The sequence below is a fragment of the Periplaneta americana genome, chromosome 8 (genome assembly GCF_040183065.1).
Source record: "Periplaneta americana isolate PAMFEO1 chromosome 8, P.americana_PAMFEO1_priV1, whole genome shotgun sequence".
NCBI lineage: Eukaryota > Metazoa > Arthropoda > Insecta > Blattodea > Blattidae > Periplaneta > Periplaneta americana.
This window is the reverse complement of record NC_091124.1, coordinates 15,450,834-15,465,377: the sequence shown is the minus strand read 5'-3', so window position 1 is coordinate 15,465,377 and position 14,544 is coordinate 15,450,834. Positions and strand designations below refer to the sequence as shown.

At 32.1% G+C, this 14,544-nt stretch overlaps 1 protein-coding gene across 1 annotated transcript in view; it reads left to right on the top strand.

The window, feature by feature from the left end:
* Positions 1-14,544, top strand: part of LOC138704274 (retinal homeobox protein Rx1-like) — a 155,472-nt gene that overhangs the window by 123,676 nt on the left and 17,252 nt on the right. The window contains exon 3 of the mRNA XM_069832143.1: positions 10,951-11,041. Coding sequence (XP_069688244.1) covers positions 10,951-11,041 — 91 coding nt within the window. The remainder of the gene's footprint in view (positions 1-10,950; positions 11,042-14,544) is intronic.

Here is a 14,544-nt window from a genome sequence, read left to right as displayed (position 1 = left end):
ATTACTTAAATCCGTTCCAGTTGTATGTTCAACTATGTAAGCAAGTTTTAATCCTGGTTGAGTGTAAGAGAAGGGCTTACAGGTTAAATAAAGTCATTATTATTATTATTATTATTATTATTATTATTATTATTATTATTATTATTATTATTATTATTATTATTACATTAAATCCAGACGTTTGAGATGGGCAGGGCATGTAGCACATATGGGCGAATCCAGAAATGCATATAGAGTGTTAGTTGGGAGGCCGGAGGGAAAAAGACCTTTAGGGAGGCCGAGACGTAGATGGGAAGATAATATTAAAATGGATTTGAGGGAGGTGGGATATGATGATAGAGAATGGATTAATTTTGCTCAGGATAGGGACCAAATGCGGGCTTATGTGAGGGCGGCAATGAACCTCCGGGTTCCTTAAAAGCCAGTAAGTAAGTATTATTATTATTATTATTATTATTATTATTATTATTATTATTATTATGAGGATAAACAATTGTCCATACACAAAATGTCCATGAGATCACAATGTCCATAACATTAAATGACCGTGAGAAAAATGTGAATAGGATATTTCCTTCCTTATTGACTACATTTGCCAAAACTGAACTACTGCTCTTCATCTTGGGGCACAGCTCCAGATTTCAGATGATATCCAATTCCTCGTAGATATGTTAGAATTTCTCCATAGTTCCTCACAATTTACAGTATTTGTCTTTTATTTGTGATGTAGGCCTACTGTATATTTTATTTAGAGGTTCCTTAATTTTTGTGTGTCCAGCTCTTACTTACTTGATGATTTGCGTCCATACTTGGTTTTCTTCATTCTTTAATCATTGTATAATCCTCCAAATTGAATATTGCTGCCGGTAACCATAGAAGCCTTACAAATTTTTCTTTCGCTACACCTCCAGTAATTTTTTTTCTACCTCTGTTGTAGTCATGATGGTGGTACAAGTTAGTATTCACGATAACTTAGGAAAGGATTGCCTTTTTGTGAATAGAAGATTTCAGATTTAATAAAACAAGTTTATTATGTTACAGTTTTTTTAAATACTGTAAATAAAAATTGTATTTTGTTACAATAGAAACTAAATGTAATTATTCAATTTATAATGTTCTGTTAATAGTGTAAACTGCATTAAAACTCGTTGAAATATTTTTATTTAAGTAGGAAGAAAAATAATAAAAAAATTTTCTTTCGAAACGCGGTATTAAATTCGGCAAAAAGAATGAGCTTTCATTGAAATACGTATTTATATTAAATTACATTAAACAAAATCATACTTTAACTGAAATTCAAATTTTATTAAAATAGGCTACACTAGAAGTTGTCTTATTTGAAATGAAAAATGTGCTAAATTGAATTAAACAAAAAGAAGAAGATTTATAACAACCAAAAAGAGAATAAATTTCTATTGAAACGCAGTATTAAATTCAACAAAAGGAATAAGATTTCATTGATATACAAATTAGATTAAATTACTTTAAACAAAATCATATTTTAATTGAAATTCAAATTGTATTAAAGTACATCAAAAGTTGTTTTATTTGAAATGAAAAATATATTCAATTGAATTACAGAGAAAGAAGAAGATTTGTAACAAACAAAAAGACAATAAATTTCTATTGAAACACAATATTAAATTGAGCAAAAGAAATAAAATTTCATTGAAATACAAATTAGATTAAATTGCTTTAAAAACAAAATCATATTTTAACTGAAATTCAAATTGTATTAAAATCACTAAAACTTATCTTATCTGAAATGCAAAATATTATATTAAATTGAATTAAACAAAATCTGTATTTTATTTAAAATAAGAATTTTGGTAATGTGTGCTAAAAATGTTATCTATTTATTTTCAAAATAAAGAATTTATTTTATTTAAATAAACAAACTTAAAATTTATTTAAAATTCACGTTATTTTAAAATACATTAAAGAAAACTGATTAAAGGTTTTTAAACAAAATCTTTATTTTAATTGTTTTAACAGTTGGTTACCATATGTTAAACAAAGTGATTATTCATTTCGAAACAAACTGTATTTCATTGTATAAAATGACAGTTACATAATTATTTTTAAATAAAATGTATAATAAATTATATTAAATATTTATATTCTAATTGTTGCACAAATTCAGTTCAAATTCAATGAAAATAATCACACTTTTATAAAAAATATATTGACGGCCCACTTCAGAAGAGAAACAACTCAAAACAATTTCAAGTTTTGAGAAACCTGCATTTTAAAGTTTCATGTTGCTGTGAAAAATCCAATTAACACACACTAATTTGAAACTTACAGTATATAGCCTATAAAACATCATTAACAGAATTTGAAGTAATTTCATTGATCCTTTGATTTTTCATAGCAATATGAAGCTTTAAAATACAGGTTTCTCAAAACTTTGAATTTTGAGTTGTTTCCCTTTTGAAATGGGCCGTCCATATGTCATACCTATTTATATGTATTCCTGTATACACAAAAAATTACAGCATACAAAACAAAAATTATTGCATTAAATGAAATTTGCCTTTCATTTGTTATAGATTCTATGTTCAAGTGCAATAAACAGAATTCGTTGTTTATATTCAAATACCTAACGTATCAATTTACGTGAATTTCTCTGTATACACAAGAAAATTATAGTGTACAAAACAAAAGTTATTGCATTAAATAAAATTTACCTTTAAATTGTCAGAGATTCTATGTTCAAGTGCAATAAAGAGAATTCCTTTATATCCATATAATAACATATCAATTTACCTGAATTTCTCTGCATAGGCCTACACAAAAATAAAATTAAAATTTACTGAAACAAAAGTTATATATTTATTTTTAAGTGTAAAGTGTAATAAAATGCGTTAAAGAAAATTAAATTTTAATTGATATTCATCCGGTATTAGAATGCGATAAACAACTTTAAATAACTCTATAAAAATACTCTGAATTAAAATAAGATATGGAAGTTTTATTTCTATTCAAGTGATAACTACGAAAAGTATTCTTTGGAAAATTTGCATTTTTATTGTAGCATAAACTGTAATAAAATTACTCGTTTCCTTCTACATTAGTTTGAATGCCAGTTTGTGTTTCGAGTTTGTAACATAATTTATGTTTAAATATAAGCTGTAATTTTACGAAGGTAGTTGAAATAAAATATATGTAGTTCGTTTCTAAACTATATTAAAATATATCAAATTGAAATTCTCTTGTATTGTCAGCTATATTAGAATGTCCTAATAGTGCATTATACAACGAGCCTATAATGGTAATAATTAAGACGCGAGTATGTTTGTTTATGAAACGAGCGCAAGCGAGTTCCATAATTTTCATACGAGCATCTTAATTACCATTGTAGGCAAGTTTCATACGACTTTTTATGCTCGACCATATTTCTAACTTGAAATTATTCATAACTTTCGCGTTATCTTATGTGAATGGGAAGGGAACTGACCTGAATTGTGAGATGTGCGCAGACGCGAAAGTATTGATTTTTTCCGAGGCCGAATGTCATTGACCTTGATATAACGTAGACAATAAGATGAACATTAGTATTGATATAACCTGGAAATTGATTTAGAATTGAAAAACGAGATGACAAATTGAATTTATTTGAATAAGATTATTTACAATTAACGCTAATTATTATAGTAACAGAACATAACCTTCTGCGACAGTACCGGTATTGGATTTCCAGCCTCCGTGACTTTTCGCTAATTGTCTTTCGATTGCATATCCGAGAATAATCGATACTTGCGGTTTTATAATGGTACAAAGGTGATTTCTCATTGGCTGAACAACTGAATTATAATGAATAGGTGTACTTTAATGAGGTGTATTAAAGGGCTACTACCAGGTGTATAATTACTTCATTTCGGCATGGTCGAGCATAAACAACTTTAAATAACTCTATAAAATATTCTGAATTAAAACAATATATGCAAATTTTATTTGTATTCAAGTGAAACATGTTCTTTGGAAAATTTGCATTTTTATTGTAGCATAAACTGTAATAAAATTACTCTTTTCTTTTTACATTAGACTTGAACTCCAGTTTGTGTTTCGAGTTTGTTAACTTTATTTTATTTTATTTTATTGGGTTATTTTACGACGCTGTGTCAACATCTAGGTTATTTAGCGTCTGAATGAAATGAAGGTGATAATGCCGGTGAAATGAGTCCGGAGTCCAACACCGAGAGTTACTCAGCATTTGCTCGTATTGGGTTGAGGAAAAACCTCGGAAAAAACCTCAAGCAGGTAACTTGCCCTGACCGGGATTCGAACCCGGGCCACCTGGTTTCGCGGCCAGACGCGCCGACCGTTATTCCACAGGTGTGGACGAGTTTGTTAACATACGAGTAAATTATGTTTAAATACAAACTGTAATTTTACGAAGGTGGTTGAAATAAAATATATGTAATAACAACTATGTAGTTATGTATATATGTAATTCATTTTTAATAGTACATTATGCAACGAGCCTATAATGATAGTAATTAAGACGCGAGGATGTTTATGAAACGAGCGCAAGCGAGTTTCATAATTTTCATACGAGCATCTTAATTACCATCATAGGCAAGTTTCATACGACTTTTTATGCTCGACCATATTTCTAACTTTAAATTATTCATAACTTTCACGTTATCTTATGTGAATGGGAAGGGAACTGACATTGTGCAATCTCGCGAATTGTGAGATGTGCGCAGACGCGAAAATATTGATTTTTTCCCCGAAACGAATGTCGACGACCTTGATGTAATCTCGTTAAACTTGATATAACCTTGAAATTGAATTCGACATTGAAAAACGAGATGACAAATTGAATTTATTTGAATATTGTTTACAATTAACTCTAATTATTATAGTAACAGAACATAACCTTCTGCGACAGTATTGGATTTCCAGCCTGCGTGACGTTTTGCTAGTTGTCTTTCGATTGCATATCCGAGAATAATCGAAAACCTGTTTACTTTAATGAATAGGTGTACTTTAATAACATGCATTAAAGGACTCCTACCAGGTGTATAATTAGTACATTTCGGCATGGTCGAGCTTAAACTATATTAAAATGCATCAAAATTGAAATTCTCTTATATTGTCAGCTATCTTAGAATGTCCTAAACAAAAATATAATTTTCATCTTAGATGTCCTAAATCTTTTTTTTTTATTGGGTTATTTTACGACGCTGTATCAACATCTAGGTTATTTAGCGTCTGAATGATATGAAGGTGATAATGCCGGTGAAATGAGTCCGGGGTCCAGCACCGAAAGTTACCCAGCATTTGCTCGTAATGGGTTGAGGGAAAACCCCGGAAAAAACCTCAACCAGGTAACTTGCCCCGACCGGGATTGGAACCCGGGCCACCTGGTTTCACAGACAGACGCGCTGACCGTTACTCCACAGGTGTGGACTCCTAAATCTTAAATTTGAACAACACATCCGTATCTAATTCAGAGTTTTGAATCAGTAATTTATTCTTTATGCATGTTGACACGGGCCTCCAGTGATTTCCGCTATATTTCCCTTCTGTGTACCATATAACAAAAGTCTGTCATTCGCTCCCAAGTAATTCGTGACAAAAAACGAAGCAGATCTCATAATTGGTGTTCGTTCAAATAAATCTGACTTTGAACATGAAAGCGACGTTTCCATAGTAACAATTGACGTCATATTTTGTGTTGTCTGTTAGATTTTTCATTTAATTTCGCAAACTTTCTTTTTTTATTATTACACAACAATAAACAAATAGAAATACAATTTGATGTTTGGAGGAGTTGCGACACAAGACTTCTCCTTCAGCTGACTTCTTCACCTTTGTGTTCGCTCTTTTAATGGACGTATGATTGGGAGAAAAGACTTCTTGGCAAAATACTGTTAAAATTACTCACTCAGCGAGGATGCCTCCCACAAGTTGCTACACTCTGTCGCGGAACTTGTTATTCATTTCTATTTACAAGTTGGAGCAAACAATGAAAGCTGTTGTAGTAATTTTTTCTTATATGATCTCTTTTCATTTCCTTTTTATTATCGTTTTTCTTTTATTTGTCTTCCCACCCTTTTTTTCTCTTTTGTTTCAGTTTATTCTTTCAACCTTTCTATTTTATCTTTCTTTTGTCTCGTTATTGTCAATGTCTTTTTGCATTCACATTACGCGAGGCATGAGAAAATATTGTTCTGCTATAAACATATCGATTTTTGAGATATTCGCTGAAATACTCCGTCCTTTCCACTATAACTGGTAGACTACAAGAAAAATTCTCTCCGGCACCGGGACTCGAATCCGGGTTTTCAGCTCTACGTGCTGACATTTTATCCACTAAGCCACACCGGATTCCATTTCCGAAGCCAATTGAATACTTCCAATGAGGGTATTTTTTTTTAACTTTTCTCCTATTTGGTGTAAAATATTATTTTTTTTTTGTATGTAGAGAGCTCATAGCTGTGGCAACTCAACCAAATAAAAATATTTTGAAAAAAAAAATTATTTGAGGGCCCAAATTTGAAAAAAAAAAAATATACCCAATGCAGGATTGTACTAAAACCGACATATCTAAACCGTTTTTCAAGATAGATTCAAACAGTTTTTTGAAATATATTTGCAAAAGCATGTTCTACAAATTGTCTGTAACAGAATGTTGATATTAGTCCCTACGTTTGTAAAATAAACAATTAAAATTTAATAACAATTTTCTGATTTCCTTTCTTGCAAACAAACTGACGTATTTTTAAAATGAAATCAATTAGCAAATTTCTGTTACAGAGAAAAGTTTGCTAATAGTCTAAAGAATGTATCTTCTAAATTTTATGCATGTATCTTTAATAGCTCAGAAATTATATCCATTTTTGTCTGGCAATGTAGCAAAAAAAATGAAGTTACTGGAAACCAATAAAAGCGGGCGTGTGATTTAAAAATCCATAGCGCAGGAAGTTTAAAAATGGCGTCTCAACATCCGATAAGGGCACAAATACCCACAAAATGTTATTCAATGCATTCCACACATATCAAAGGGTATTTTAAAGAAATTTTTTTTTTGAAAATTTAATTTACCGGAAACATCAATAAAAGTGGGCGAGTGATTTAAAAATCCATAATGCAGGAAGTTTAAAAATGGCGACTCAGCATCCGATAAGGGCACAAATACCCACAAAATGTTATGCAATGCATTCCACACATATCACAGAGTAGACCTATTTTAAAGATTTTTTTTAATTTACTCATTTTTCACCAAAATATACCATCCTCTCCCCTTAAGTTCCACCACTTAGTTTCCCTTTAGTGGCCAACCCTCATGCACTGTGTCACAGATGTGTGACAGTGGCACAATGTCCAACACACTATGTGCAGAGGTGCACTCATTACGAGTGACTAAGTGGCCGGGATCCGACGGAATCAGCGCCGTCTTAAATCACTAAGTGATTATTTACTCATGTCATATTATTGTGATGTACCGAAATACGTATGATATTTCCGTGCAGGAATTCTGCATTATCATATGTTGAAGAGCTGAAAACCCGAGTTCGAGTCCCGGTGCCGGAGAGAATTTTTCTCCGCTCCACCCATCCTTCATCATATGGTAATGCAGAATTCCTGCACGGAAATATCAAATATCAATAAGTACTACGGTACTTACTTACTTACTTACTTACTTACTTACTTACTTACTTACTTACTGGCTTTCAAGGAACCCGGAAGTTCATTGCCGCCCTCACATAAGCCCGCCATTGGTCCCTATCCTGTGCAAAATTAATCCAATCTCTACCATCATATCCCACCTCCCTCAAATCCATTTTAATATTATCCTCCCATCTACGTCTCGGGTTCCCCAAAGGTCTTTTCCCCTCCGGTCTCTCAACTAACACACTATATGCATTTCTGGATTCGCTCATACGTGCTACATGCACTGCCCATCTCAAACGTCCGGATTTAATGTTCCTAATTATGTCAGGTGAAGAATACAATGTCTGCAGTTCTGTGTTGTGTAACTTCCTCCATTCTCCTGTAACTTCATCCCTCTTAGCCCCAAATATTTTCCTGAGCACTTTATTCTCAAACACCCTTAACCTACGTTCCTCTCTCGAAGTGAGAGTCCAAGTTTCACAACCATAAAGAACAACCGGTAATACAACTGTTTTATAAATTCTAACTTTCAGATTTTTTGACAGCAGACTGGATGATAAAAGCTTCTCAACCGAATAATAATAGGCATTTCTCATATTTAGTCTGTGTTTAATTTCCTACCGAGTATAATTTATTCCCAGGTATTTGAATTTTTCCACCTCTTCAAAGGATAAATTTCCAGTTTTTATATTTCAATTTCGTACAATATTCTCGTCTCGAGACATAATCATATACTTTGACTTTTCGGGATTTACTTCCAAACCTATCTCTTACTTCGGTACATCACAATAATATTTTTCCTGTAGTCTACCCAAATTCTGCCCAAATTAATCAAGCTATAAAATGCGGCAAAAAATAAATATCAGTTAGGCCTACTTATAATCGTGCAATTGAGAAATTTTTCTTTGCCAGGCATGCCCAGCCCGGCCAATTCTAGCTTTTAAACGAGGTGCAACAGTGACGTAGAATCTCAGAATCATATGCAGGGACACTCTTAAAAGCCATTCTACGTCACTGTTGCACCTCGTTTAGAGGCTAGAATTTTCCCCACTGAGCATGACTGTTGTAATGATTTATGTCATTCTTGTGTTACGTGACCTAACTATTTGTTGAAACAACATAATATATTTACAATAGAATAAACAGATTTAACGGCAGAAACATTAAATAGCCTATAAATTGAACATAATTTAAATGCACACTTTTCAAAATTAAATTATTAAGGGGAGTGGACGGTATTTTTTAAACATTTTTTCCTATTTGATATAAAATATTATTTTTTCTGTGTGGAGAGCTCATGGCTATAGCAACTCAACCAAATATAGATATTTTGAAAGAAATTATTTGGGGACCCAGATTAAAAAAATATATATACCCAATGCAAGATTTTACTAACATCGATATGTTTAAGCCATTTTAAAGATAAATTCAAACAGTGTTTCACATTTTACTTGCAAAAGCATTCTCTACAAACTGTCTGTAACAGAATTTTGATATTAGTCCCTAAATTTGTGAAATAAACAATTAAATTTACTAACACTTTTTTGACTTCATTTTCGCAAACAGACAGACATATTTTTAAAATGAAATCAATTAGCAAAATTCTGTTAGAGAGAAAAGTTTTCTATTAGTCTAGAGAATATGTGTTCTAAATTGTATGCATGTATCTTTAATAGTTCAGAAATTATATCCATTTTTGTCTGGCAATGTGGCAAAGAAAATGAAGCCACTGGAAATAACAATCAAAGAGGGATGTGTTTAAAAACACAGAGCGAAGGAATTTTAAAAATGGTGTCTTAACATCTGATGAGGGCACAAGTACCCACAAAATTTTGTGCAATGAATTCCACACAGTCCACACCTGTGGAGTAACGGTTAGCACGTCTAGCCGCGAAACCAGGTGGCCCGGGTTCGGGCAAGTTACCTGGTTGAGGTTTTTTCCGGGGTTTTCCCTCAACCCAATATGAGGAAAATGCTTGGTAACTTTCGGTGTTTGACCCCGGACTCATTTCACCGGCATTATCACCTTCATCTCATTCAGACGCTAAATAACCTAAGATGTTGATAAAGCGTCGTAAAATAACCTACTAAAATAAAAAAAAAAATAAAAAAATCCACACATATCACAGAGTATTTTAAAGATATATATTTTTTTTATTGAATAATTTTTTACCAAGAAATACCTTCCTCTCTCCTTTAGCAACTTTGTTGTTTTCGAGGTAACAATAATAAGAGCAGGTATAGGTATGTCCACTGCATATCGATTCTTACACCTCTTTGATAATGAGGTAATAACTAACATAACGATAATTAGGGTATATATACTGACAAGTTGTTCAAATAACCACAGCAATGTTTAGTTTATATCAAATACATTCTTAAACACTGCTGTTTAACCAACTGCTCGAAGACAGGTTGGAACCTCATAGTTGACGCCAATAAGGCATCATTCATGACGTAACTAAACCAGGAGATAATGGGGTAGAGTGATCTACATTGATCTTACATTTGTAAAAAATCGCATTGAAATTTTAAAAAGTCATGATTTTAATAGTAAAATACAAACAAAATAGTACACTTATATCTGTGGAAAATAAATTGTCACCAAATTCAGTCACTAACTTTCGCAAAACGCTTCGTCTGTTTTGTTTTACTTTCGGCATTTTTGCGTCTTCATTTGTGTGATACAATATGCTGACTGCAGGCACTGCGGCTGTAGTATTTGTTTTGTTGCGTTGAATGGGGGGAGGGGGGGAGAGCACGTGACACGTGATCAGGAGTCAAGGGTGATGTAACCATAAGGAAAATTCCTGAAATCGAATTGGGTAAACGGTGTGCAGTAGATTCTCGAATATAGACTGCGATTATACCGTAAAAAAAAAGTCCGTTCATAAGCAGAAAATGGCAAAAATGCCACAAAAAGTACAGCATTTCCTAAAAGAAATGATCAATAGACAATACAAGACTGAAAAAGGCAAAAAAAAAGTGCAAAATAAAAGTAGACTATAACTTATTAGTTCGTGTTGAAGTGAAACGAGTTTATATTGCATCCTACATTATCTGTCATGTCTCAGATGTTCCATCAACTTCCGAGGCCTAGTGATCCATATACTATAGTCACTGTAATTTAGCCTGAACTTATTTTTCACGTAGGCTATTTAAATTAAAGTATAATAAAGGAAGATATGTATTTTTTCATTCTTTAGTGCTGTGCCATATTGTATTATTTGAAATGCAGACGATTTATTAAATGTTTACAGAATAACCGACTTCTGCTTGCTTAATTTGGTCTTGTTACAATTAATTTTATGTTTGTGTTGGCAGGTTTGGTTCCAAAACCGGCGGGCAAAGTGGAGGAAGCGAGAAAAAGCCATGGGCAGAGAAAGTTCGGGATTTATCCATGGAGAACAGCCAGGTATTTATCTATTGAACCTTGTGCTAATTCTCTTATTAATATACTAGCCGTACCCGTGCGTTCCGCTGCACCCGTTAGAAACAAATATTTAGTAATTACATAATTAAAATAGGACATTTGATCCAGGGAACATTCGTATTTGATACAAGGATAAATCGTTTAATATGTTACTTAATTTAAATTTGGTGCAATGACAATTCCTTTAACATGTTTCTTAATTTTTATTACATGCAACCATAGTTTAATGAACAATGACATCATTTAGATTTAATGTATATACTTTATATTACTTGCTATATGTTTCCATTGAATTATGGTAATAACTTAATTTTAACCCTTGTTTTCTACGTATTCAGTAAATGGCGCTTGGCCCACTATGGTTCTGAACCCTTCAAATAACTTAATTGTATTATATTATATAAAAAGTGTGTTGATAACGGATGTACTCCGATAAGTAAGTTTTTAATTTGTTATGGGGGCTCTTGAATTTCAGGAGGAACAACTTTTACAATAACGCAACATAATCTGCTTGGCTCATTACCCATATGTATTTTATTTATTTTAACACGATTCAATAACCTAAGCTGTTGATAAAGCGTCGTAAAATAAACTACTAAAATAAAATAAAAAATAAAAACACGATTCAATTGAGCATAGTTAAAATTTGGATTATAAAATAATGGAATGCTAAGCTAACATACTATTACTGCATTCTAAATCAATACACTCTCGTTGTTCGTTAATTCTCTGAGATTAAAATGAATGTGTAACTTACATAAACATTATTTTAATAAATACAGGAAACTAATATACAGAATAGCCTAACAAGTTTCCTATGCATAAGAAGCGATTTTAATCTTACCTGTCCTCAATTCACTCAGAAGCTACTGTAATAACATTATAGCATCTAGAGCAACTACACTTTCAAATGGTAAAATAATAATTAATTATACAAATCGGTTAATTTAGCTTCCGATATTACTTCATACAAACACAGAAACATTGTCTGTAGGCTATGTTTCGATTGTTGTTGTCCAAGGCCCCTCATCAGACGAAGTCATTCGTTTTTTATTTCATCACACCGCCTTAGATGGCAGTGATTTTAATTTTAAAACTCATTTATCTCATTAAATATCAGTCCTATCAAATTTTTCAAAGAATAAAACTTATCGGAAATAATTTTTAAAGAAACGTTTTTTATGTAACATTTTTTCGCAAAACTCAGTAATAAGCGAGATATTTCGATTTATTTAATTCAGGCCCACTTATAATCCCCCCTTTTAAATAACGTATTTTGAATGCCACATAGCCTAAAATCTAAGTTACAACGAACTTAATTTATATTCTAATTTTCATCGAAATCGGTTCAGCCATTATCGCGTGAAAAGGTAACAAACGTCCAGACAGACAGACAGACAGACATACAAACAAAAATTAAAAAAAAAGCGATTTTCGGTTTCAGGGTGGTTAATTATATAGGCTATGTTAGGACCAATTATTTTTGGAAAATAAATTACCAGAAAAATTTGGGCTACAGATTTATTATTAGTATATATTTCCAATGGTGATACACTTATCCTCTCAATGCCAGTGCTTCGTTGCTACATTTTAAGATATGTAATGGTAATTGAATATGGCCGTAAGTTAATTCAAAGCTTTCATTTAATATTCATCTGGCATGAAACTCGACTGGCAAATTTTTAGTGCATAATCCGCTGAGCTTTCACCATATACTTTTATGACGTCATTAACAACTTTTTACTAACAGGCTACTATACAACTGTTGTATATTATTTTGTGGAACAGAAAGTTACAACTCCATACTAAACAAGAACTTTACTAATAACTAATAACATATTAGACCATACTTTTGTGGAATTAGGACCCTGGTTGCGTTTCTGTCTTCCAGATATAATGCGTCTATACAACTGGTTTCATGGTTTCATATGGGTCAAGGACGAAAAGTCAAGTAATTATCCGCCATTAGTTTAAAAAAAAGAGTAATTTGAAAGCGAATAATTTTGATTGCTTCACCTCATCTATTTGTGACCCACTATTTTTGTTTCTTTCATTTTTCATTAAACTAGTTAGCATGGATATCATTTTCTTCCCAATTTCGTTCTGCAAAAATTAGTTTCTATTGAAAATTTGTTTCTACGCGTCGTTTTCCTCTTTCTGTAGGCTACATGAAACCGTATTCTAGTTGACTGTACTATTCCATATTGATTACACTTCATATAAACACTGGACAAGAATAACATGACTTCCAGTATGTGACTGAATTGATGATATCAAATTAAAACATGTTACTACAACAAGGACGATTACGACATATGGTATTACATGTTTTGTAATACTCTTATCGTTTGATTTTTATCTGCTACAAGTGGATAATTTTTGACATTTTAAATAACATGATTAGCCACACATAATAGTACAGTTTTCTTGGAATTTTTTTTAAACTGTTTCACAACTTACCCGTGTAGCATAGTCTATTTGATATATTTTATATATTTTGATATACCGAAGTACATATGATATTTCCATGCAGATTGTGATTTAAGACGGCGCCCATACCGTCGGATCCCGGCCAACCAGTCACTCACTCGAGTGCACCTCAACACATGTATGGACTTCGGTCCTGCGTTCATAGACATCTATGACGTAGTGGAGAGGGCGGCCACTAGAGGGAACCCAAGAGATGGAGCTTAATCTGAGACGATTCTAACCGGCGTCGGGGTTGTATCCGGCGTGGCTTAGTGGATAAAGCATCAGCACGTAGAGCTGAAAACCCGGGTTCAAATCCCGGCGCCGGAGAGAATTTTTCTCCGTTCCATCACTCTTTCATCATAGTCTATTTTGTTAAATTGTGTAAAACTACTGGAGTTTTGTCTTTGAGTAACTTCTGTAAACCATGTAATATAAAGTAACTTTGATACTCGGTATTATTTACTATCTATTTAGAGACTACTCGATACCCAATGTTTACCATCAATTTATTTATTTATTTATTTATTTATTTATTTACTTACTTATTTATTTATTTATTTATTTATTTATTTATTTAATACTAGTGAATTACAAATGAATACAAATTAATATAATATAATATGTAATATAATATGTAATATAATATAATATAATATAATATAATATAATATAATATAATATAATATAACATAACATAACATAACATAACATAATACAGTGAAACCTGTTTAAGACGGAAGTGACATGGTCCTAATTTTTTTTCCGTTGTGGACAGGTTTCCGTATTATTCAGGTGTGACATTACAATGGAATATTTTGTCATTCATATACATGAAAAACAAAATGGCATGTTCCAAACTACAAGAAGTACAAAATATTCCATTTAACACTCATCACATTAAATCAGCTTTCTGTCGCTTATTACGTTGGCGAATCATCTTGATTAAAATCTCGTTTTCTGTATAAATATTATCGTAACTCACTCATTAGTCATTAAACATTACTAAAGTTTAC